General features: G+C 40.9%; 1 protein-coding gene across 6 annotated transcripts in view; it reads left to right on the forward strand.

The window, feature by feature from the left end:
- The window catches only part of flrt2 (fibronectin leucine rich transmembrane protein 2), a 71513-nt gene extending 46590 nt beyond the window's left edge, over window positions 1–24923 (forward strand). The window contains exons 3-6 of one of the 6 annotated variants that reach the window (XR_009785471.1): window positions 16912–17116; window positions 17211–17399; window positions 21035–21093; window positions 22851–24923. Coding sequence is in view for 2 of the 6 variants with exons in the window: in XM_061754175.1 (XP_061610159.1) it covers window positions 3435–5417 (1983 nt within the window). In the remaining 4 variants the exon portion in view is untranslated. Of the gene's footprint in view, window positions 1–334; window positions 866–3002; window positions 5565–16911; window positions 17117–17210; window positions 18333–21034; window positions 21094–22850 lie in introns of those variants that run through there. The other 5 variants (XR_009785470.1, XR_009785472.1, XM_061754174.1 and 2 more) reach the window with 5 other exon arrangements.
- The last annotated feature ends 1296 nt before the right edge of the window (window positions 24924–26219 follow it).

Below are 26219 nucleotides of genomic sequence, written 5' to 3' on the forward strand. Positions count from 1 at the left end.
GTTTGGGAATCCTTAGTTTGAGGGTAAAGTGATGCAAAGAAAAGCTCCAGTGGAGTTTCGTATGACGGATATGATGTCAAATCAATGCAAAGGAGTGCCCACGTCATTGTTAAGCTATAGACCGCGGCTAATGGCATGTACTTTAGTGTGTTGAGAAACAAAACTATTTTCTGCATTGTGAGGACTGCAGGGAAGATCTGTGGCTCACAGCTATCACGGGGGCTGCTGGGGGATATGCATTCTTTATTCTGAGGAGGGGAGGGACTGACGTAGAGAGAGAGAGAGAGAGAGAGAGAGAAAGAGGGGGGGAGGGAGCAGGAGACTGAGAGAGAGAGAGAGAGAGAGAGAGAGAGAGCGAGAGAGAGAGTCGCAAGGAGCGCACACGTCGCACTATCAACTGGATCCATCTAAGAAAACAACTCCGGACAAGTCTTGTGCGAGAAACAATAACGTGGAAGTTGAGGCGCACTGAAAGAGCGCATCGGGCGGACGCAGCCAGCTGTCATGGCCCGTGACAAATCAGGCGGCGGACACTTCCACGAGTGGGTCCTCGCGGTTGTGCTTGAGTGGACGGGGAGCAGTGGGAGCTGCGAACGTCGCCCTGTATTCTGCCGCCCTCGCTCCGTGTCGAGTTAAAACGGCTGGCAACACTACAAAAAAAAAAAAACAAAACAAAAATAGGAAGGAAGGAAGGATAGAAAATATGCTGCTACGACGCTTGGTCGGAACCTCCTGGCTAAAGCGGCACCAGACGGACCTTTACGCACGATCATCCAGCAGGACTGCATGAAAGGAGACTGCGAGGAGGGAGAAAAGTTGAACGCAGTCGCGGCTTGGGGGCAACCCGGATAACGACTCGACAGAGGTACCGTAGTCGTCATCACTGCCAAAGAAATCATGATTTAAGAATTTTTACTTTTATAAATGTGCAATTTTGTCAAATGCCCCTACATAGGCGAAAAAACATTATCTCTGCAAAAATAGAATACAGGTAGGACTATTTATTTATTTGTTAAATATGCTTTGTTATTGTATTGATTTTATTGTTAGTATTATAGATTGTATTTGCTTTTTTTTTTTTTTTTAATTCAACCGAATTGAAGATTACTACTCCTAAAGTGTCTCAGCCCATGGAGATTGCACTCTCTATGCACCTCACGCCTTTCAACTGCTCTTAGAAATATTCCATCCGAATGAACACCGTTCACCGGGCAACCTTTGAAGTATGCCTGATCCGCCTCTTATCGCCTCTTAAATACCTTCACCGTTTTCAACTTTTAATTGCGTTTCCCCCAGTAAATCCACTTCTAATCCGATTGTCCTGACCACGTATCAGAGCGCTCATCTGGAGGTGCGAATATGTGCTCACTCGCCTGAAAATTTAATAAGAGGGGGATAGAGAACACTGGTGGGAGGAAAAGTCTTTTTTTCTCTCGACCGAAAACTCTTTCTTCTATTTGTCCATCAGGGTTTTGTTCCTCTGTAATATTCAATTCTGTTTTGAGAATAGTTGGCGTGTTGTTTTTGGCTTTTTGTGACTGCAGCAATAATAATAATGTGGATGCAGTCGCCTTGTGCTGCATGTTTGCGCTGCTGTGGCAGCACGTTGTATCGCCTCACGTTGGTTGCTTACGCTCCACACAGCTTATTTGATTAAATATAGTAGCGCTTTCAATTTGGAAAAGTAGATCACAGATGTGTGTCTAAGGATTGTTTGTCTGTCCAACCCACAAAGCGGCCATACAAGTGCCTCTCTTGCAGGGAATTTAAACAGAATTATTTTCACTAAATCAAAACAGTAAGGTTCCCTATCATGCATACAATAATACGAGGATTATTTATTATTCGGCGGCCAATTGGCCTGCAGAGCCCCAAATGTAACAGAATGCGACTCTTGGCCTTTCCCGTGCTTAACATTCACCCCATACTTCCCTTAATTATGTGTTATCCATCAATGACTCAGGGTGGAGCTTCAGTAAGGCTGCAAGCAACCGATGACAAGCAGAATCTTTCAATCATATACGGCGAGAGAGAATGTTTGACGGCTCATAAAACTTAGACTAATGGATCTGTGGTCCTCAGTAATACAAGTGGCCTTGTGCTTTACTAGAAACCCCTCTGTTGTGACAAATAGCCTGTATCGATCATTTATTGCAGGTGGAGAGACTAAATTACTTTGCAATCCCATTTCATTTGACAACTTGTGTATGTCACTGGAGTGAGAGGTGGAACCCTTATGCAATTCTGTGTGTGTGTGTGTGTGTGTGTGTACGCATGTGCGTGTTTCTCATTCTTTGTTTGCGCTTCACCTGCAATTCCATTATTCACACTCTTATTAACTCTTGAGTCTGATGAAGGTGCAGTATGGCCTAAGCATGACATTAATAATAATAAGGTTCTCATAGGCCACTGGCAAAACATCCTCGCTGTTTACAAAACGTATTTACTCATAATTTGTTCTGGACAAAAAGGCAGTTGTCCTGATTTTTCTGTCCATGTATAGAATATACAGTCCATATACAGAACCTGTTTCTTCAGTGATGTCTTTCAAAACCAAGCAGCGCTAATATTTCTTCCAACCTCTGCAAACCCAAGCCCGCGCACGTGTGTGTGTGTGTGTGTGTCCTTGATCTCTATTCCCTCACTTGACAGCGTGCGAAGGGACAAAAAAACCCTTTATTTCTGTGATACCGGATATGCGAGAGCTGTTCTGAATATTTATCAGATGGTTTAAGTTTCTTTTCCATTCTAATCAGCCAGTGCATAAATTTACATCAGGGGTGAACAATGTGTTTGTCGCTTATGTCGTTCTATTCTACATCATAACAAATAGTGAGATTGAAGGAGAGGCAGTTCATGTTCTTGTGTGCATGTTTGTCACTGAGATGAAGAACTGTGAATGTGGAGGTGCTGGTGCGGGGTGGTGGATTTATGCGTTGGGAGGGGAGGGGGGAGGGGGTTTACCACCCTGAAAATACTAGCATTTCTTTGTTTTCCCACAGGTCTCTGGTTCCAAATGTCACCCTCCTTGGACTGTGCCCCACTCGGGGAACAGCAGCAGTGTGTGACGGACAGACAAATGGAGCCTGCGGTGGCTCTCTGCCGCGTGGCTTCAAACGGGCCCTGGATGAGCTCTGCATGGCGCAACCAGTGAAGAGTCCTGCTATGGTCTGACGTCTCAGCATGGATGGAGTCAGTCATAGAACCGGCTGCCACTAATGAGACCATTGCTCTTCTGTCCAGGATTAGCATTTACAGGATTACTCCCATACTTTCCTGATCATTTCCCAGCAACCAACATCATTACCAGACTCTCCGTGGTGGACTTTTTTTTACTTGAATATTTTTGGGATTAATACATTATTTATATGTAGATTGTTTGTTTCACTCCATTTTTCTAGTTTGTTTCCCCAATTCCTTTTTTATTTTCAACTATGGAGTTTCTGGCTGGACCCTGGAATAAGGATTGGACTTCATTCTTACAATTTTGGTTGACTGTAATACTAAGCCTTCAAATGCAATTCAGCCCAGGTGCCTCTTGCCCAGAAGAGTGTCGTTGTGACAAATCATATGTGTACTGCAACGAACGCAGCCTGACATCTGTGCCTCTGGGGATGCAGGAGGGCTTCAAGGTCCTCTACCTGCATAACAACCAGATCAACAATGCTGGCTTTCCTGTGGAACTCCACAATCTGGCCTCTGTGGAGACTGTGTATCTCTATGGCAACCAGCTCGATGAGTTTCCCATCAATCTGCCCAAAAATACCAGAGTACTGCATCTACAGGAGAACAATATTCAAACAATCTCCAGGGCAGCCCTAGCACAGTTGACTCGATTGGAGGAGTTGCACCTTGATGACAACTCCATCTCCACAGTGGGGGTGGAAGAAGGGGCCTTTAGGGAGGCACTAAACCTCAAACTCCTCTTCCTCACCAAGAACCACTTAAGCAGTATTCCCATTGGCCTCCCAGAGGACTTGAAAGAGCTGCGATTGGATGAGAATAGAATCGCTGTCATTGCAGAGGAGGCCTTCCAGAATGTGACGCATCTGCAGCGCCTCCTGCTGGACGGGAACCTGCTGACGGACGAGGGCATTGCGCCTGGGACATTCCAGGAACTGGCCAGCCTCCGAGAACTGGCACTGGCCCGCAACTCGCTCACCTTCCCCCCTCCCCTTTTACCTAGCCAGTCCCTGGTCAAACTCAGCCTGCAGGAGAACCAGATAAACCAGATCCCAGTAGCAGCTTTTGCAAATTTGAATAGACTGGAGAGGTTGGATATTTCCAGCAACCAACTTCAGACTCTCACGCAGGGTGTATTTGACAGCCTGTCAAGCTTAAAGCATCTCATTGTGCGAAATAACCCATGGCGCTGTGACTGTTCAGTGAAATGGGTGGTGGTGTGGCTCAAGTCATTGCCTTCCTCCATAAATGCCAGAGGGTTCGTTTGTCAGAGTCCAGACAGGGTGCGTGGCATGGCAATCCGTGAGCTCACATTAGATATTATTGAATGTCCAGTCGATGCCGACCAACCACCGTGGCCCACCCTTGGCTCGACACCTCCTCCTCCGCCCACCACCACCCCTCTCACCACCGTGATCTCCACTCTTGTAACCACATCGATTTCTGACTACTTTGACTCGCCTTCTCCACCCTTACCCCCAATCTATAACAATCTTCCAGGGCCCCTGCCTCCTTATGAGGACCCCCTTCAGATTTCCTTCCATGTGGTTAACTCTTCTAGTATAGAGGTGAGCTGGGCTTCCTATTTCACCGTCACAGCCTACAAGGTCACTTGGGTTAAACGGGGCCAAAGCCAAATAAATGAAGGGATGCAGGAACGGACAGTGAGTGGTGGCCAACGGCATATCATCCTCACCAACCTGGAACCCCGGTCTGTGTACCGGATCTGTGTGCATGTATTGGACACTCATAACTCCTATAGGCCCGGAGAGGATACAATATGCTCTGAGGCCAGGACCAAGTCAGCCTTGCCAACCAAGTCTCCTGGTTCAGGGCAAACTCCGAAGGAGAGCGTTAATTCCACATTGTTAATGGCTGGCATCATAGGCGGAGTGGTCCTCATCATCTTAGTAACACTACTAAGCCTGTTTTGTTGGCACATGCACAGGAAGAGCCGGTCATCTTCGACCAAGTGGAAATACAACCGAGGTCGCAGAAAAGACGACTACTGTGAGGCTGGAACCAAGAAGGATAACTCCATTCTTGAGATGACTGAGACCAGTTTCCAGATAGTGGCGCTGAACAACGAGCAGCTGCTCAAGGGAGATTTCCGCATTCAGCCTATCTACACACCCAATGGGGGGATTGGCTTTAGAGACTGTCACCTCAGTAACAACAGCTTAGCCTACTGCAAGAGCAGCAACGTACCGAGTACAGAGTTTTGCCACACGTGATGCTGTGGCAAATAGTGCAGTGGCACACCGATAAACTCCAGAAACGCTTGACAATACACACAATACACACATACAATGTTTGTGTAGACAATAACAGAAAAATGTAAAAAATTCTAGTGAAATATAACTACTATATATATATATATATATTATATATATATATATATATAATTTATATATATATATATGTATATATATATATATATATATATATATATATATATATATATATATATACACACACACACACACACACACACATATATATATATATATATATTTCCAAGTTCTGTCTATGAAGTAATTTATACTGTGGATAATAATGTGGGATGCTCTATCTTTTTTATTCATAGAAAAAGGAGATCCAAGTGTTTCTTTTTTTATAAAGAGCAGGGTTTTTGTTTTAATGGTCAATACTGTGCATGAACACAGATTTGTACAATCACGGCACCCTGGGTGTAGCGTCTGGCAAATGCTGTCAGCCTTGGAAAATGTTGGGCACTTTGAGGGCTGAGATCCTTTGCTAACCACAGAAGCAAAAAAAAAAGAGAGAGAGAAAAAAAAAAAGCCTTTTTGCGCTTTTGAGACACAAAACCCTCCCAAGTTCATAAAATGTCATCGATGCGGAAATGGCACTGAATAGCTCATTGTGGAAAGGAGCACCACTGGTGGCATGTTGTTAATAAAACTAAAGTGCACTTTCCAATTCATGGAAACAATAGTGGTACTTGCTTTATGAGTTATTGTGGAAGAGAAATCCCCAAATTGCCTTTAACTCTAAAATCGTGTTTGCTCTGTTTGTTAGCCCAGGCAATATAAGCCTTGGTTAACAGACAGTTTTTGGAAAACTAAATAGGATTTGTCATATTCTGCACACTATTAATTGGAAGCGACTTGATTAACATGAACATAAAAAGCAACAAAGAATGTTTGTCCTCGAGTGCAGCGCATGAATGTGAGGCCACAAGGGGGCAGTTTCTCTCAGCATAGTGTAGAACAGAAGGGTGTGAGAGAAGACAGCAACAAAGCAACACAGAAATCCTTACCACCACCATTCCCTCCATAACTCAGATGACATTGCTCAAACAGCATTGTTATAATGTTAATGCTCATTGGGTGTCTTTAATGGAATCATTTCAAACTAATTGCGTCCTCTGTGCTTTGTGGTGAAATAATACGGCTTTTCACCATTGTGGTCTGTCAGGCTGGGCTTTTCGATGTGATGAGACAACACACAATACTTGAGCCATTTATGTTGAACTTGTGCAACTTTTCACTGAACTTTTTGGGAAGTAACAAAACAATAACCTGTGATCATCCACAATGCAAAGTGCTCATTATGATTTTTCACTCATCCTTTTGGTTATGTTCATAAAATGTTCTGTTTGTTTTCCACTTCATGGCATTAGGAATGAATGGATCCACCATCCTCCTTTTCTCTGGATGTGTGCCTCCCTGTACCAATATCTCTGATCCCAGCATGGGCTCGATTAATGCAGTTTCTCTGCCCTTCAGCTCACGGACTCTGGCAGCAGTGCTTGCGTGCAAGAGTTGAGAGTTCTCAAGACGACACTATTTGATTTGACATTTTATTTTGAGGGAGCCAAGATTAGGAGTTCCCACCCTAACCTCTCGGCTCCCCCACCCACTCTCTTTATAATCCTCCACCAAAAAAAGGGAGACAAATATGTACGCTTTACTTTCACTTGGCTGCACCCAACTCACGCTGGGCAAAAAATGTGTTAACTCTTTGTGCACACCTTCACGCGCGCTTGGAAGGAAAGGGCTCGTAGTCTCTATTCTGTACATAGAGAGGGGTTTCTAGTCCAGCAATACGGTAGCAACTAGACTTTTCACACCCCATTTTTAAAAATGTAAGACATAATTTTGTGTTATGTTCAAAGCATTACACAAAATTGTTTTTCTCATGAAACCAAAGTAGCCTTGTTGTGTTTTTCTGACATGGGCTCAATAAAATTGCATCCAATCAAGGCTAATCATTTGAGATTTAATCAAGAATTGAGTCTGATTATGCCTGCCCAGTTTTTGGCAAAGAATTCAACTGTAGTTCTTTTTCCCAAAAGTTCATATGTTACTTTTTCAAACAGCACAATACACATTTCAATTCATCATGTGATGTTATTCAATTTTATATGTATCGTTTATTTTCATCAGTGTCTTCTGTGGTTATCAGAGCATCTCCACTTTATGTTGAACTTTTTCTACAAATCTAGACATACTGTTATCAGCCCACCCAGAAGACGTACCAGGTGTTCCTGACCTGCCCTGCTTTAACAATCGTAAAGCATAGCTGACAAAGCTCTGAACTAACAGTTCGTTGTGTCGTTTGCGCTACATGCTGCACCCACAGACCATAATATCCGGCACAAAAGCAACAGAACATTTCCACCTTGGATTTTATTTTGAAATCGGGTTGACAAAATAGATTTTCTCCACCAGAGATATCCAGTATTATTTGCCTTACCTTTTTATGCAGGATTGAATGATTAGGAGGACGTACAGAAAGAACACAGAATGAGACATAAGGAGACAGCAGCAAGAATCCCTGATTGAAAGCACATCATTTGGGCCACAGTGGCGACAATAACAGTGCCAATACGAACAGCACTTCTAAGCACGACACACACACACACACACACACTAGCTAATGAGACTTTTCATCCGTACTGCCAGAGCTTCAGCGTTTACACGGTGTGGTTAATGATTCAACCAGGCTGGGAAAGCGCTTTAGTGGTTGTTTTGCAGTATGCATTACTCCTAATTTAATACATGGTTGAAGCATTTAACACAATGCTGAGACCAATGGAATTAAACTCAATGGAATGCAGACTGACTGCCAGTGTTGGTTTGTGCTGTTTTTAATTTTTCTTCGATTTAAGTCAACTTTTTTTTAACCACACTTTCCTGTAAGCAAGTCTTTCACTGCAGCTATTTGTCAGCAATTAACACAAATGTGTTGATATTTGCATGTAGTACCATCATTGCATATCATTTTGTTCATAGACTTAAAAGTATATTTGAAAGCAAACATCCACCGAGTGGTTGTGATACGGCGTGTCTAGAAAACCTGAGTTAGCTGCAAAATTTACAGAGCATGTAAAATGGCGACCTTTTGAGATACTCTGCCTTCCCAGCTTCTCATTATGTTAGAAGACACACACCGAGATGTTTCTTAGGAACCAAAGTTAAGAATTTCTGTTCTCATAATGAAATGTTGATGTTGTTCCATGTATGTGCCTTGGGGTTGAATTTACAATGTAAAGTCCTTGAAACCTTTAAATGTTTTTGCACAAACTGTACATACTTACGTGAAGTTCCTTTTTTTTTTTTTCTTTTGAAAATAAAAGAGCCATTGGATTTGAGCGCTCACTCCCATTTTATTCCGAGAACTATTCCGTACAGACTACACAACAGATAAAACAGTAATTTTGTATTTTTGTGAAGCCTAGCTATTATGGGTCAGAGCGCCATAATTGGAGGTCAAAGAACTGTGCTGGAGCACATCATTTGAAGTTCAGATTCTTAGGTATGGGATGTTCAACACATTAGTGGAGCCACCCCAGCTTAGCACAAAGCACTCTTAACGGCGCAAATAAGTCAGTGAGCTGTCTTACTTAATACTATATTGGGTTAAACTGTGATTACAAACAGGACATTGGTATGATGCCCTAAATACTAAAAATGTTCAAATGAACTTTATTTTCATTTGTTTTTGGATGCAAGGAGTGTGGGTTTGGCCAAGTACTTTCTTGTGCCACAAGACCCATGGAAAATCAAGTGTATGCTAGCCACTGAATATTTATCAGGATTAGATTACATAATCGTCAGTGTCAGGTACTCATATCTCCGAAAACCATAATTTTTCAGGAAATTAAAAAATGCCAGATTTTAAAAAATTATTAAACATTGTATCGTTTAAAGTTTTTAAGCTATTTTGGGAAATTTAAACTGGCTAATAATTTGTAAATATAATAACCCCTCATGGCTAAAGACCAATAGTATGGATTTATGAAAAATAAATAAATACATTGGCCAATTTGGACATGTTTCCTTCTGCCTGACAGCGACAGGGATTGTACAGTGGAAACTTACCTTAAACACAATCCATTATCAAACAAATGTCAACATATGATGTGCCCTGTTTCATAAATATTTTTTTCCCACTGAAAATAATACAAAGTTTTCACATATATATTCTTTATTTACTATACTGGCATTTTAAACATTATTTGTCAAAAAGTGGACATACCTGCTGTCAATAGTCAAAAGTAAAAACAACAAAACACCATCTTAACATTGTCCACAAGTGAAAACATGAATGGTCATGCTGGCATGCTGCACAAAAAGTAATGACACACCGAAAGTCTTGCTGTTTTGCCCCCCACTTGCCAACACCCACCTCCTCAAATGTTGGCTGCATTTCAATGAGTAGGACTTGGGTACCATTCCGCTTCAGATTTTCCACTGTCCATTTAACATCTATATTTTGGCTGGCAAATGTCACATTAGTAGCTATTACCCTTCAAGCACACGTTTTGTAAGTCTAAAACATTCAATTCCTCTTGAAATTTATTGTATCATTTCAATGGGTAGTAGACATTTATATATATTTTTTTTAACCAATAAGATGGTTGTAAAAACTCCCCACTATTTGTATTCCTTAAAAAAGAGCGGAACAGGAAGATACTCTTCAAATGCTTTGCTGTCTCGCTTAGGACAATAAGCACAAACAGGAAAAAGGTTATCTTAGGCATTACTACAACTCCAGTATCCAAAAATGTCAATTTGTTTCAGGTTTCTTAATATACTGTAAGTACAGGGGATCCGCTGTTCCAGTGGCGTTCCATTCCTACAACACCGATGTAACAACAATTTCTTTTTTTTAAGTAAATCGGAACAAGCAGTCTCACTAACCTACGATAAAACAGTAATAAAATCATTATAACTGAATATCTTTGTATGTGAAACACTTCTAGGTCACACATGATAAAATAATAAAATGAGAAAGTTAAATAAAAAGAACAATCCCTTATCTTTTACTCCTGTGGCTGGCTTGCACATGAAAGAGGTGCAAACTAGTCCACTGCGTGCTGTTCGTAACCACAAATTGTTGTTGAGACCATCGTAAACCCCCTGTACAAAATATCTGATATAAGATTATTCAACCCACCCACATTTACATCAAAATGTGTCAACCGTGTTTAATAATACCGCAATCTCTCAAAGTGACGTTCTCTTTTGATTTAGTGACGTTTCAATCTTTCCGGGCGTACAATTATGCGACACAAATTAGAGCGAATTGATCAAGAGCTGCACATCTGCTGGCACAGTAGCCAGGGAGTACACTTTGTATATTCAGCTTAATGAGTGTTCTATTTTATCTAAGAGAAAGCAGCTATGTTTGTCATATTCCATATTGCAGCAAGTAATGAAATGTGGATTTTCAGCTTTTGAAATGTTCTATGAACAGGTGTTAGCTCAAAGAGCATGTTTTTTGATCTTTACCTTTAATATGGAGGGGAAACTCATCAAATGATGGAATTTAGAGCAATGGTATTCAACATTCTCAAAGGTGGGCATCTGGCAGACTAAACACTGAAGTGGCTGCTTTAAAAGATTAGCTCTGTAGTTAGTCACATCTTTTAGTGGGCTGGGAAGCCTTTAATTACAGCGTGAACACAGGTGAGGCCTCGGCCGCTATTCTCACCGGCAGGCTAATGGATGTCAGGACGGGGTCATTGCATTTCTCTGTCCATTTGCCGGCAACAGCAAATGCCACGACCATTAAGTCAATCAATTCAGTATCACCTTGCTCCCAATTTACATAAAAATGAATCCTAACTTTACTCTTTGGCAGGGAGGGAAATTTTCTTCAGTGGCACCTTCATTCATACTTACTTTTCCTCATTCAAATCAATGTATGCTATCATTACAGTTGATTTTAATTGTGTATTAGAATACAGTATTCCTCGCTATATCGTGGTTCACCTATTTGGATTCAGTGCCTTGCAGATTTTTCGTTTCATATATCACACATGGTTCACCATACGGCAGGATTTTGAGTGTAATGCTGTAATACGTTTTTTGTCGTAAAATGAACACTTCCAAGACTAAAACGTTAAAAACTATAAAACAAAAACAACAATTCAAACATATTACAAGGAATAAAATGTACAAAGTGTATAGTACTACTGTGCATTACTGTATGTTTAGCATTTAAAAGGTGTTTAAGAGTATATTTGGTGTGTTTATTGGTTAATGGGAGTGTGAGGAAGATTTTAATAGGAATCTGGGGAGGTTCATAAGCCTTTAATGTATAAATAATCCCAAAAATATGCGGTCACTACTTTGCGGATATCACCCATTAGATATAACCCCCACTAATTGCATTTCATCGTTCTTCAACCTTTTCCATTGATACCATGATTTGATGACGTTTTATTGGCTGAGAGGGCCAATAAATATGGTTCCTCGCTGCACTACTGTTTCCATGTGGCGCTATCTTAATATTAGTTGTTAAAGTTTACTGTAAGAAGTTGAACTATAACAATGAGAATGCCACAAGTTTTATCGGATGTTTTACACAAGCCCATTTTAAAACATTTTGACAGCTGGATTACATGACAGTAGTGTTTTGGAGGTAGAAAGATATGCAACCAACACTAACTATAACCCCAAAACCATTATCCATGAAAATGCATGTTAAGTTTCCACTTTGTATATAAACGTATCTCACTAAACCATAATTGTAGACCACAGGGCTTGTGCTTTGTGCTTTTAACCTTTCTCCAGCAAATGGCTACTGAATCTGTGTGTGGCATTACTAACTACTGGCACAGCAGTTATTGTTTGCAGATCATTGTAAAATTGGATTTCTTTGACAAGGTTGTCACTACATGAACCAAAAAAAAAAAAAAAACTAGAAATAACTTCCATATGTCATTGTTGTATCATATATAATCGTAGTTTTAAGACACGATCCACTGACTTTTTCATTCTGACCACATGAAATGTTTGCAAACGTCAGTTTTCTTCTTTGTCTTGACTTGCCAATTGAAACTTTTCCAGTAATCACTTTCTATGGGCTGCTGATGACTTTAACTCACTTATATGACCTTATGGTTTGGGTACTGCCGGTTATTTTTGCATACCAGTGTGCAAATGTGTTCTTATATGTAATCATTAGTGTGGCCTATACTGCTTCAAATTTTAATGAGAGTACTTGAAAAAATATAGGAATTCAAAGTAATTAACAGGAATAACTTTGTCTAAGTTTTGACATTTCCAAAATTCACTTTGCACGGTTACCAGAAATGTTCTGCCTCTCTGCAACCCTGCGGAGAGTATTTTTTTACAGACGGACCTTTAATGATTTTTTCAAAAAAATATTATAATCAAATGCTGCATGCTGATTGCAAACAACTTTTCTTTTTTTTTTTTTTATCAAACTGCCAGACTTGCCTCCAAAACCGTTTTCCCTTATACAACATGTAAAAAGTGACTCGGTAGCTGTACTTAGTTTTAATTGGTGACAAAATGACTTTTACACTGAAAGCTTTTGAGTTAGTGCCTGCATGGCTTTCAGACAAAAGAGACATTTCCAAGCGTTAGCACGATAAAAGCAACAAATTGTTGATGCTTTCAATGATACTTTTGTCTGGACATTGACTCACTGTTTGACTCGCCTTAATCATACACCATTACAAAATTGAAATTGAAAAATGTTTATCTAACACGAGAAAGAAACTGCTTCACAGCCAACACTAATTTATTTCACAATGAAGCGATACAGTAGCTGTGTTACCACAAGCATCTGAATTAAATGTACAGTAACTCTTCATAGTTGTGTATAGTATTTGTAAACTTTGTTGAGAACTGAAATAGTAAAGACAATATTTCTGTTTAAAATATATTTTTAAAAAGCATCCTATTGCGGAGCCACGCGTGAGCGTTTGAGCACGAGGGCACAGGTTTTTTAAGACGTTTAGTAGCAAATCTGTTCCTTATTGGATACCTGATTAACTTAAACTGGTTTTGTATTAACTAATGTGTAGCTCTCTGAAGGCATATAACGTTTTCCTGAATAAAATGCTGCCTTGAAAGATGTTGAATATCTCGCCACAGTGCGTTAATATTGAGGTCAGACAACATTTTGCTTGTTATTCAAACTAACGATGTATATTTTTACACTACCTTTTTTCTGGTGTGAGAAACTTGACCCTATTTATATGCTAATGGATTTTTAAAAAAAGTTTTGGATCAAGAATAAAGACGTTCTTATTAAACTGTTATCATGGGATAGTGGATAGGGGAACACTTCACCATTGAGGATGAATTTGTTCAAGACATGGCATTCTTGACTACAAACATGTGTGCTCCTAAAAACAGTATTGTGAATTTCCAGAATGGTAAAATATTAATCTTTCAGAAAGGCAAGTTAGATGACATGTCTGGTCAATGTTTATGCATTTGCACAGAGATAAAGGCAGCTCAAAATAACTTTGCAATAAATCCAGCGTCGTAGCTGTGATTTGTTTTTTTTTTTACTTGATAAAAGTGAAAAGTATTTCATGTTTAAACAAAGAGATGAGCCGCTTAGTCTTCACTCGTTAAAGTGCCTCCTGTCAGGGAAACTTGGAGCAAATTCCCAAGGAAGCTGGCCAGATTAAAGTTTAACTTCCTGTCCCTGGACCTCCGAGAGCTTGGTCACGCCACCATATGTTGAGCCAGTGGGTCAGAGGAATCACAATTCCTGGTGGGACAGAGCAGCTGTGACCTTGAACAAGACTCACCGCCTGGGTAAGACCTATAATGAATGAAGATGGTGATGAATAGTGTAAGCAAGATGGTGAAGCAGGAACAGGCTGAAAATGGCTTCTGATGTCCCTATGAGATCTTTTTTTTTTTTTAAAGAGCACCTATACTTTGTTAAGATCTGTGTGGAAAAAGGACAATATTCATATTTGAATGACTTTGAATTACTTTAACAGTATGTCTCCTATTGTGCCCTGCCACTGGCTGGGAACCAGTCAAGAGTGTACCCCACTTCTCGCCCAAATTTAGCTCAGCTCATCCGCAATCCTAATGACGACAAGCAGAAAATGGTCGGATGAAGGGTTTATTACTGTGGTTAAATGCACATCATTGTTCTGAGAATTGTACAGAGTATTTAAGTTACATTTTAAATGCAGTTGCACATTCAGAAGCAGCGATGAACTATAAATAATGCTTATTAATATAGCCGGGTATCCCATAGCAAGTCCCCAGTACCAAACAAATGACTGTGACTTCTGGGTCCTCCCATCAGAGGTCACCACAGGGATTGATTGACATTAGTATTGTAGCCATGACTCCCAACCTGTCTTCCATACAATTATACTGTTTTCAGTATCCTTGATAATAGACGGTGATGTCATCAGTGAGGTGTGAGGGGTTCAGCTACAATACAGTATTGGCTTGTTTCAGCACTCATGTTCCAGTGTGGAATGAGGCTCTGATTCATCGGTGAATAGCCACATCCAGAGGTGGTTCAATTTGCATATGGCATAGTCCTCTTAAAAAGTGTGAACATAAATGTAATGTTGGCCACATTGAAAAGCAGTGAATCATCTAATTGTCTGCATGAACTTCATTCATCCATTCATTCATTTTCTATAGGCCCTATCATTTATCCTCATTCGGTAAGCGAATGTGCCGAAGCCTGTCCCAGCTTACGTTGCATGATCCTACTGATTTGGAATTATTAGTTAAAGACAGACAATGTTACATTTTTTTTCACCTAAGTGCATTCTCACGTCCAGATTTCTGACACACCTACCATGCGTAACCTGCAAATTTGTCCGCAACCACCAAAGAGGCATGACTCATTTAAGTCTGAGGCTGACTGTAAATCATGAAGCATTGTTTTCCTGAGACTTTTGAATGTCATTCAAATCCATTAGAAAAATATGGCACACTTTAAATATGGCGGCACGGCACGATGGACAACTGGTTAGCACATCCGCCTCGAAAAATTCTGAGAACCCGGATTCAAATTCGGCCTCGCCTGTGTGGAGTTTGCATGTTCTCCCCGTGCCTGGGTGGGTTTTCTCCGGGCACTCTGTTCTCCTTCCACATCCCAAAAACATGCGTGGTAGGTTGATTGAAGACCCTTAAATTCCCGTAGGTGTGAATATGAGCGCGAATGGTTGTTTGTTTTTATGTGCCCTACGATTGGCTGGCGACCGGTTCGGGGTGTATCCCGCCTCCCGCCCGAAGATAGCTGGGATAGGCTCCCGCGGTCAAATACCGTTTTAATTGGGAGGGATGGCACTGAATGAGTTAATACTGAGGGAAGCTGCAGTCAAAGATTGTATTTCTTTTTTGTTCATTGTTGCAACTTCTTAACAGCAAATGGTTAGCACATTTCTTGTTCCTACAACACTACAAATACATACTTGGACAAATGCTTAATACTATTCCTATTTTAATATATCAACTCTAAGTAAAAAACCAAAGAGACACAGTTCTCTTGTCCTTTTTTACCATTTAATTTACTTTATTTAAATATACAATTCCATATCATATTTTCCAACAAGTGACCTTTGTGAAAGTGAAGTCTAATCACGCCATTTCACTCGAAGGAATTAGAGACACGTAATTTCTTGCGTATATCACGTACTTGTATTTGAATAACCCAGGGCGCATGTTAGAGCCAGCTTTGAACAGGACCGTAGAGGTTCTCAGGGTCATCACCTCCTTGTCCAGAAACACTGGAAACCCTGTGATATCACAGGCTTTCAACATTTTTCCCATGAGTTAAATATTAATGCACTTTCATGGGACACAACATTAGGTACACCTGCACCGTCCAATTAAAGTGGTACCTTGACTTTCGAGAGCCCCAAATTAGTAACAAGATGTCGCTTGGTTGTGTTTTTTTTTTTTTTTGCTTTGTTATGAGCAAAAGTTGATGCCCGAATGGTGGAACCTCAGTTCAAAATCAAATTGGGTTACACACAAAATATTTGAACAAATAAATCACATCATATATCACGCTGTCCAACTGTCCCGTGTCAACCGTCGAGACCTTCAAGTTCCTGGGAATTACAGTCTCTCAGGACCTGAAGTGGGAGATCAACATCAACTCCATCCTCAAAAAGGCCCAGCGGAGGATGTACTTGCTGCGGCTACTGAGGAAGCACGGCTTGCCACAGGAGCTGTTGAGGCAGTTCTACACAGCAGTCATCGACTCAAGGCCTCTTTACACTGTCACGCGGCCGACAACGCCTGCATTGCATCACGTGACCGACGAAGTGGCCCGCGCGGGCCCTCTGCGTGTAGATTTCCGCGGAGATAATCTCTCGTGATTGGTCCGTTTTAGTCACATGCTGTGATGATGTTCCACATAGCACCTACGCCACCGCCTTCTCGATCGATTTTGCAGCATAATTAAACATATCATCTGGTCATCTAGGTCCCTTTGTTCTCGCAGACTCTGTTCCACGGTCGCCATTGTTGCTTTGTTCCTTGTTACGGAAAGGAAAGTAAAAACGGCTACCGGAAATGGCCACAAAATGCAGAGGAAACTCCACCCTGTGGCATCCTAGCCAATACCGGCCATATCGACACCCCCGACTTAGAGGAGAACTACAGCATACTTTCAAAACAGCACGCGTGGGTTGCGCTCGAGTATAAAGGTAAACTGCGTACGGGATAGCCACAGTGACGTCAGCGCGGTCGCCGTCCGCACGAGTATAAAGAAGCCTTCAGTCCTGTGTTCTTCCATTACAGTCTGGTTTGGTGCTGCTACAATAAAGGACAAACTCCAACTGCAACGGACAATCAAAACTGCTGAAAAGATTTTTGGTACCCCCCTACCCACCCTTGAGGACTTGCACGCTGCCAGAACTAAGACAGGAGCATGCAATGTCCTCTTGGACCCTCCTCTTGGTCATCAGCTCTTCCAGCTCCTTCCCTCAGGTAGGCGCTACCGAACAATGCAAACTAAAACAAGCAGACATTCCAACAGCTTCTTCCCTCTTGCCATTAACTTCTTAAACAGTTAACTTACAATTCCATTGCAACGTGCTGCCATTTTTTTGTCTTGAGTCTGTTCTCACATTTCTGTCGGGCCAATTATACATTACTCGTGCAGTAGTCTCGCCATGCTGCGCTATTTGCATATCTGTGGCTGACCAATACTGGCCACTCAGGTGCCTGAGTAGCATCTGCACCATTTGCACAATCGACTGAGTAGTATCTGCAACATTTGCACAATCGAGATTGTCCCAGATTATCGCACTACTAGTCACGTTAAACTTTCTTGAAGTCTTGGCGCCCTTTGCACAATGGTCATTGCACCGGACTATTGTTCTATTAGTCATTTCAAACTGCTCCGTCAATTGAGTGTCTGTTGTCGTACAAGAGCGGCTCCAACTACCAGAGACAAATTCCTTGTGTGTTTTTGAAATACTTGGAAAATAAAGATAATTCTGATTCTGATATGGTCATAAGCTGTGGGTCGTGACCGAAAGAACAAGATCCCGGATACAAGCGGCTGAAATTAGTTTCCTCCGCAGGGTGTCCGGGCTCTCCCTTAGAGATAGGGTGAGAAGCTCGGTCATCTGGGAGGAGCCCAGAGTGGAGCCACTGCTCCTCCGCAGTAAGAGGAGCCAGATAAGGTGGCTCGGGCATCATCTCCCTGGTGAGGTGTTCCGGACATGTCCCACTGGGAGGAGACCCCGGGGACGGCCCAGAACACGCTGGAGAGACTACGTCTCTCGGATTGCCTGGGAAAGCCTCGGGATCCCCTCGGAAGAGCTGGAGGAAGTGGCTGGGGAGAGGGAAGTCCGGGCTTCCCAACTAAAGCTACTGCCCCCACGACCCAACCTCGGAAAAGTGGAAAAAAATGGATGGATGGAAGGATATATATATATATATATATATATATATATATATATTCCTGAATACGACGCTGTAGTCAAAGACAGCTCAAATAAGCACTGTTAATTTTTAGTCCTTCTTTTTCCCAATTGAGCTTTTTAATTATTTTTTCAAGGCAAGCTGTAAATAGCTTTGGAGACAGTGTGTCGCCTTGCCTGACCCCTAGACCTTTCCTAGACTTATTCGCACTCTTTCATCATCAATTCGTATTGAACCTGAAGAATCATTGTATATTGATTGTAGAATGTTGATATAGGTCGGCTCTACCCCTTGATTTACTAGCGCCTGCAGTATCGAAGTGGTGGTGACTGAGTCGAACGCTTTTTCATAGTCGATGAAGGCTACGCACAGAGGCATTTCGTACTCGTTGTGTCGTTCGATTATTTGTTGAAATGTCTGTATGTGGTCCATAGTATTAAAACTGCTACGAAAACCTGCTTGTTCACTGAGTTTGATTCCAATTCGTTTGTCCAATATCTTTGCAAATACTTTATAAACCGTTGCGAAGAGGCTTATTGGGCGATAATTTCTTAGATCCATTTTATCGTCTGATTTATGTAGCAAAATTATTTCTGCATCTTTCCATGTCGCCGGTACTTCTTGGAAGTCCAAGCAGCGTTTAAATAGTTTTACAAGGATCTTATTAAGTTCGTTCCCTCTTGCTTTAAGCATTTCAACAGAAATTTCATCCAGACCACAAGCTTTTCCGGCATTTTCAACCTCTTCATTCAGGATACATATATATATATGTATATATATATGTTCAATTTTTGTGTCTTTTTGCTAAACCTGTACTAGTTTACTGCACCTGTAGGAACATATTTTTGCTCTAAACAAATATCTATGCCTAAATTGGGAGCTCATTAGAGTTTCACACATCTACTGAGGGCAGAGAAAAGTGATACATTCCGAATTGATTTCTCTATATTTGGACCATGAAAGCTGAATGCATCAGAGATGGTGAACGCCTCATTTGAGAGATGCTTCACGGTAAGGCTGTCATTGAATTAAACAGCCACTGTATGTTCAACAAGCTGTTAACAACTCGTGTTTGCCTGCTGTCCATCTTTAATCCCTGACTCTTGTCAATGCTTTGATTGAAATAGCAAATACAAAAAACAGGACCAGCCTTAACAGGAGTAAGATCCTAAGAGATTGTGCTGAGAAAAGGGCCCATGGTGAAGAGGTAGTGACAGTTCATAGGGCAAAGCCAGAGCGAAGTACCCCTTAGACACAAAGCAGAAGCCCTTTGTCTCGCAGCAGGGAAAACTGTGGCTCAAAGCTGTTTAAATGTTATGCGAGAAAGACTATTTCTTATGGGGCCAGGGTCCTGAGCGCACATTACATGTTAATGACTTGGAACACAGACAGCCTCACAGAGTCTCAAACTGCCAATTAAGCATACGCTGCATATACCAGTGATGTTCAGACACAAACCGTATGATAGTGCTCAGGCTTGGGGTAGTCCAATGGTGAGTCCATCCCAGAGGAGCAGAAGCATCTGTTGATTGTTTAATCGCCTGTCGAGCTCTGTATTCTTCTTAAGCTTTTTTCTTTGATGTTTTTTTTTGTATCACTCATTATTCTCATGTTGTAATAATTTTGTCACGTAATTAGTAAACAACAGTTCTTTGGCAGTTTGTAGGGTTCAAGAAAGTATTCATTTCAAAGTTTTGGCCAGTACTGACAAATGCTAAACAGTGAGAGGGTATTGTGCTGATTGTTATTTGTTGCCTGTCAGTTAACAAAAGGTACATGAATAGTTCCATTAAATATTCTAGACAGGGAGTACATTGGCCACAGAAAATCACATTATATATAATTTTTGTGCTGTTCCAGTACACTCGCATTGGGGCCAAGTAGTACAATGACCAGTCGGACCCAGCAGATAGAGCTGTTGTGAATTACGCTTGGCACCCACACTGTAATGTGGAATATGTCCAGCTGCAGGACTGCAGTGGAACAGTAAATTCAATTAGTTAGAAGAAACAATGCAATATGAAGTTTTTTTTGTAGAGAAAGGCTACACACTCAACTCAGTGCTATTCTTGTTGGAGAGAGAGACGAAATTCACAAGTGATAAAATGTTGTTCCACGAAACACTAGCTGTGTGTTTAAAAAAACAAAAAGCAAATGGAAAATGCTTGAATAAATAACATGATTGGACGAATGTTGTGTCACCTTCGTGGCCCAAAGTCTGTGCTTTTAAGTCATGTTGTGCAGTTCTGCTACAACTTCTGCTGTTGAAACATTTACCGGTACATTCTTTCCAAGGGTAGCCATTGTTGACAGGATTGCAGTTTCACTTCCACGGCATCCAAAGTATGCCCCAAACTACAGCATCTCTCCTCAAAGACTACTTATTTTTTTTGGGGTGGCGGTATCCACAGACCATCACTTTCAAGCTTGACAACATTAATTTGTAAAATTGCGTACATTTATTCTGACTTATCCCATGACACTGAAGCAAAATAAAAACACCAATACTGGATAATCCCAAATCTGATGGATGTCCATGAATTTGTCAAACTTCTCCATAAATTCTGACTTGAAGGAAAGTCTGGTAGCCAGCTGTACAGTTTCAGGATTCCTGTTTATCATCTGCTTAACCTCAACGGTGCATACTTCATTTGTCTGTATTTCGCTGAATGGATCCAACTCTCTTTTCCCAGAATCTCCCCAGGCCTGCTGCATGGAATCCTCCCAACAGCAGCACAGCACAATGTTTCCAGTATGTCTTGTTTTATCTGGCTTACACCATCCATACCAGTGTTTGATATACTATGGCCACAATTTCCATCTGGACTCATCAGACCCTAAATTAGTGTGTCCATGTACTCACAACATAACCTTGTTAGTTTTGGCCTTTAAAAATGCTACAACCACTGAGACACTAAGGCAGAATCTGTTTTATGCACTGAGTTAGTTTTGGAATCAAAGATGCCATGTACATTTGCAATGTTTGTACCACTAGTTTTTTGAATTATTTTTAAATCTCATTCATTCATTCGGTTTGATAATGATGTTCAGTTTTGATTAAGCTGTCAGAGAAGTATTTAATTCACATAGTTCATTGCATCATAGTGACAAGTGTTAAGCTAATATTTCTCTGAATTAGTTTCATCATTTGAGGGACAATATTTGAAAATCCTCAGGAGGATGAAGTACACTTCTGGTGAGATATTAAATGCTGCCTGTATTTTAGCATTCATCAAGACTTGTACTATTATAGGACAGTATTTAAAATGCATTATCTCCTGAAGGACCTAAACAATCCTTACTTGAACACTGATTAGCCTTTTAACAGAAACAGATAATGCAATATATTTTCCAAAAAGATAAGGAACATCGGCAGCACGGTATACGACTGGTTAGCACATCAGCCTCACAGTTCTGAGGACCGCGGTTCAAATCTGGCCTCGCCTGTGTGGAGTTTGCATGTTCTCCCCGTGCCTGCGTGAATGTCTTCTGGGAACTCCGGTTTCCTCCCACATCCCAAAAACCTCCATGGTAGGTTCATTGGAGACTTTAAATTGTCCGTAGGTGCGAATGGTTGTTTGTTTATATGTGCCCTGCGACTGGCAGGCGACCAGTTCAGGGTGTAACCCGCCTCTAGCCCGCAGTCAGCTGGGATAGGCTCCAGCATGCCCGTGACCCTAGTGAGGATAAGCGGGGTGGAAATCTGATGGATGGATGGATAAGGAAAGTCATCATATAACAATTTGAGTATGCATACATGGGTAAAATCATTGCTAAAAGAGAATAGAAAAAAATAATAATCCTGGGCCATTGTTGAAAGATAATTTTCTCGCTGACATGCAAGCAACAAAATTAACAGTGACAATTCAATTTTGCGTGTTCCTCGACCACTCAGATGCAACTAAACCCAAACCACACACATCTGCTGATAAACGTCTCCACACACTGAGGAAAGTTGGTGCCAAAAGCAGTTTGCACATGATCTCTTTGACCTTGGCATGATTGCCTGCAAAGCACTTTAATTTAATCAGCTTCCCCAAGCTTGAAACTGTGTTCATTGTTAAGGAGAGGAGGACCAAAGTGCTCCATACACACACATGCACACACACAGAAGGCATATGCAGGCACACTCCTCTGCATGCTAAGACAAGGTTAGTGACAGAGCAAAGCTCCAGGGGACTGTGCCTCACATCCTCACAAGGGCCAACAGACAGAAGAGTTTGCCAGGCATCTCCATCAAACAGGCCGTTTCTAATTATGTCATCAATCAGGGATGAGATGATGGGCAGGTGCTCAATTAATGGCCATTGGAATGCAGCGCAGGGTCTGACAGTCAGGGCATCGTGCCATCTCTGTCATCTTCGAGGACATGCATACACATCAATTTACTCGGAGAATCCTGCGGACTCAAGCTCAGAGAACACATGCTGCCATTGTATGAAACCCAGAAATATGAAGGCTGCACTGCAGCTGAATTAATCAGGGAATTTGTAAATTCATTTTTTACAGGTTGTTGCCCCATCAGGAGGGAGGCCTGCTGCATGCTGGGGATTTGTTTTGACACAAAGATGAGAATCAGCTTACTTGCTTGGCGCAGTTTGCACAGCATGATGATTTTGTAAGGCACTACGGCAACCAAAAATCACAAGTATGAGTGTCAAATGTATTAACAGAAAATATAATGGAATTTAAAAATCAAATAAAAAACTAAATATTTTTGTCTTACCTCTAGAATATTTTGCAAAAATTGTGATTGTGGCTTTTGCACAATTCAAACTAATAAATGAGCAAACCATCAGAGAAATGGCGTTCAAAGCATAACCTCTTGCCTCGTGCATTTCTGCTTTGCTGAGGTAATGATGTGACAATGTGAACAGTCTAAAAAAAAAGAGAAAAAAAAGAGATTGATGTTTTATTCAGTTGTAAAGTGGTTGTGGAGTTACTAAACAGTCAAGGAGGCCGTGCTGTTTTGTGGAGGCAAAATTATTGAGTTTCCTCTTTGAAAAGGACGGCATTGTAAGTACGAGATAGGTGATGTCTTAGGCCCTCTCTTCTGTTAAGTGATCGTTTTTCCACCTTTGTGTATATGGCCTCTCTCACCCCTCTTTCAAATCATCTGTCTCCCAACAAAAAGCATGGTGTCGTTGACCGTTAGGTAACTCCATGACCACTTTACAACTGAATGGAATATCAGGGAGTTTCCACCCAACAACTCTGGTGGAAGGACAATGGCCTCTCGGCCAGGTGGCTGAACGGCTCTCCCCCCTTTCTGCATTCCAAAAGAATGACTCCATATGTGGTGTGGACCATACCTCTACGTTGGAGTAAAAATAGTTGAGTTTTCCACACAAACACGGCCTAGCGCATCCTAACTAACTAAGCCTTGTTGCATGAACTGATGAAGCCTGCTCTGGTGAGAGGTGAAACATATTCTAAGACAAACAGAACAGTCCAGTTCCAATTGATGAAATTGATGAATGAAATGACCTGCATGAATCAGAATATTGGCTGGCATAAAAAAGTCTAAACACCACTGTTCAAATGCCAAGTTCTTGTGGCATAACAAACGAGACCAAGATAAATAATTTCCACTTTGTGTGGACAGTGACAAGTCAGTTGAGGCCAATGGCAGGTCATCTAAGAATGTGCTTGTGTTAATTAAATTTTGTGACTGTTGAATAAAGTGATTGTAAGAACACCAGCAACTGTTTCCATCCTCCCTCTATCCTAACCACCTGTCTCGGATTACAATTCATTCTAACAAGTGGTGGTAGGATATATTTAATTAGCAAAAGACGTTTACTTTAATGTATTTGTGTAGCTGCGTAACTTAAGACAGTTGTACTTTGCAATATGCACATTGTGTTTTATCTTATTTTAAGTGTGAAATTATCTCAAACTTGGAACAACTTCTGTCTTTTTACACTCTTTCATCCTGACTCGCGCTTATTGCTAAACGAGTCTGCAGAAATAGGCTCTGTGAAAATATAATCACCTCAAAATCTTGGAATATAGCAAATAATCTGCAGTATACAGTAAGTACGATAAAAAATCTGCGATGGACTGAACCCCCAAAAAGTGAACCTTTATATGGCGAGAGAGGACTGTAGATCTGTATGTGTCCATGCTTGTTTTTATTCTAAAGTCACAATGCTGCAACGTGTGTAGCTTTCAGTCCTGTGATGATGCAGGGCACCATATACAGTGAGTGATAGTCGATAAAAAAAAGTCTACACAGATGCGCACACGGTTCCATTCATACTACATTTCAGGGTACACAGTACATCTTCCATTGGTCGGACTGAGAGCTTGAGATCCTTGTGACTTAACTTTCTCTTTATCATGAAAGTCTGATGCAGTGGACCAATCTTCTTCGCTCTCTAGCTGGCCTATTCGCCCCAATTCTTTAATTGAACAGCTTTTGGGAAGGGACTCAATGAAAAGACCAATCTGAAGTTTCTAAAGTATATTGTTAGACTCAATGAACAGGCCAATTTAAAATTTATGAAGTGCATACACAAAATCAGCATTAGGTCTGGATCTTTTTACCGCTGGTCTTTTGATTTACAAAGTCTTTATACCAGTTGCCGTGACCCTCTAAATGAGAAGGGGTGACGCTTGTCTGTGAGAAATAACAGCTCTGACTAAATAAAAAAAACTGTTCACAAAACTTATTTTGATTGTGTGTATGTCTTCTAAATCAGACAAAAATAAAACCTTTCATTATGTGTAATGTAGTGTAAACTAGCTCATGAATAATTAAATCCCCTTGTGCAATGTTCAAATAGTGGTGACAAACTTAAATATCTAACATCCCTTAGGGGCTATCATCATAAAACATGGCATTTTATTCGACTTTTACATGGTTGACACCCAAATCTACCAGCCCCGAAACCAAATGTCCCTAATTGTTTAGAACCTTTGATGGAGGGCCTGAAGGACATTAAAACTTGTATGGCTCTCAACGTTTTAAATTTAAATGACAGTATAACAAAATTATAATGTTTGGACACAGTGGCACCCCTAATTCCCTCCTTGGCCTAGATTTCCTTGTTCCTTATGTCATAAACAGTGTAGGTAATATAGGGGTATAAATTGACTGATTTTAATGATTTTTATTTATTTTTTTTATCTTGAAAACGCAACAAATTTTCACTAATTTCCAAAATCCGCAGGAAGTGATGATGATTGGTAAAGGACAGGCCACTAAATGCTGTATAGTAATGATTTGAGTAAAATGTGCTTTCATAAAAAAAAAATAATAATAAAAAATACTTTATTGCACTGGTTTATTATATAATTTCAGATAGACATTCAAACAGGGGTTCAGGATGCTTAGGTAGTGATATGGAAACAAAATGATTTGAACTGAAATTAATGGTGTTTGATTATTGAGCTAGCGCTTGTGTGAAATGCTAACTGCATCCATTAGCCCCTGAACTGAGCAGGCGTGAAATGGGCGCCCACACTGGGTCAATGCTAGCCTCTGCCTCAATGTGCATTGCACAGCAGTATCAGACATTTCGACCGTGCCAGCTAATGAATGGAAGGAGCAAAATGCATTTAAACTGAATCATTTGATTTCTATTGGATGCATTCGTTTCTTGGTCAAGTTAACCATTGCATCTCTGTGAAGAAGAGGGTCTGTGTGTATTTTGGCTCATTTGCTCTGTTATTCATTCAAACCATGAAAATACCACCCAAACAAAATGTTATACAGAAGTAAAAGGCTTAAGAGGACAATTCTTGCTTGGTTAGGGTAAAATGAAACAGACTAGAGGCTGCTGAAATTGGAACCGCCACACATGGTTGCAAGGTACTCTAAACTGTTTTAGAATTCTGAATTTATGCTTTTGCTGTCTTAATAAAGTAAATCTA

Source organism: Phyllopteryx taeniolatus, chromosome 18 (assembly GCF_024500385.1).
Source record: "Phyllopteryx taeniolatus isolate TA_2022b chromosome 18, UOR_Ptae_1.2, whole genome shotgun sequence".
Lineage (NCBI taxonomy): Eukaryota > Metazoa > Chordata > Actinopteri > Syngnathiformes > Syngnathidae > Phyllopteryx > Phyllopteryx taeniolatus.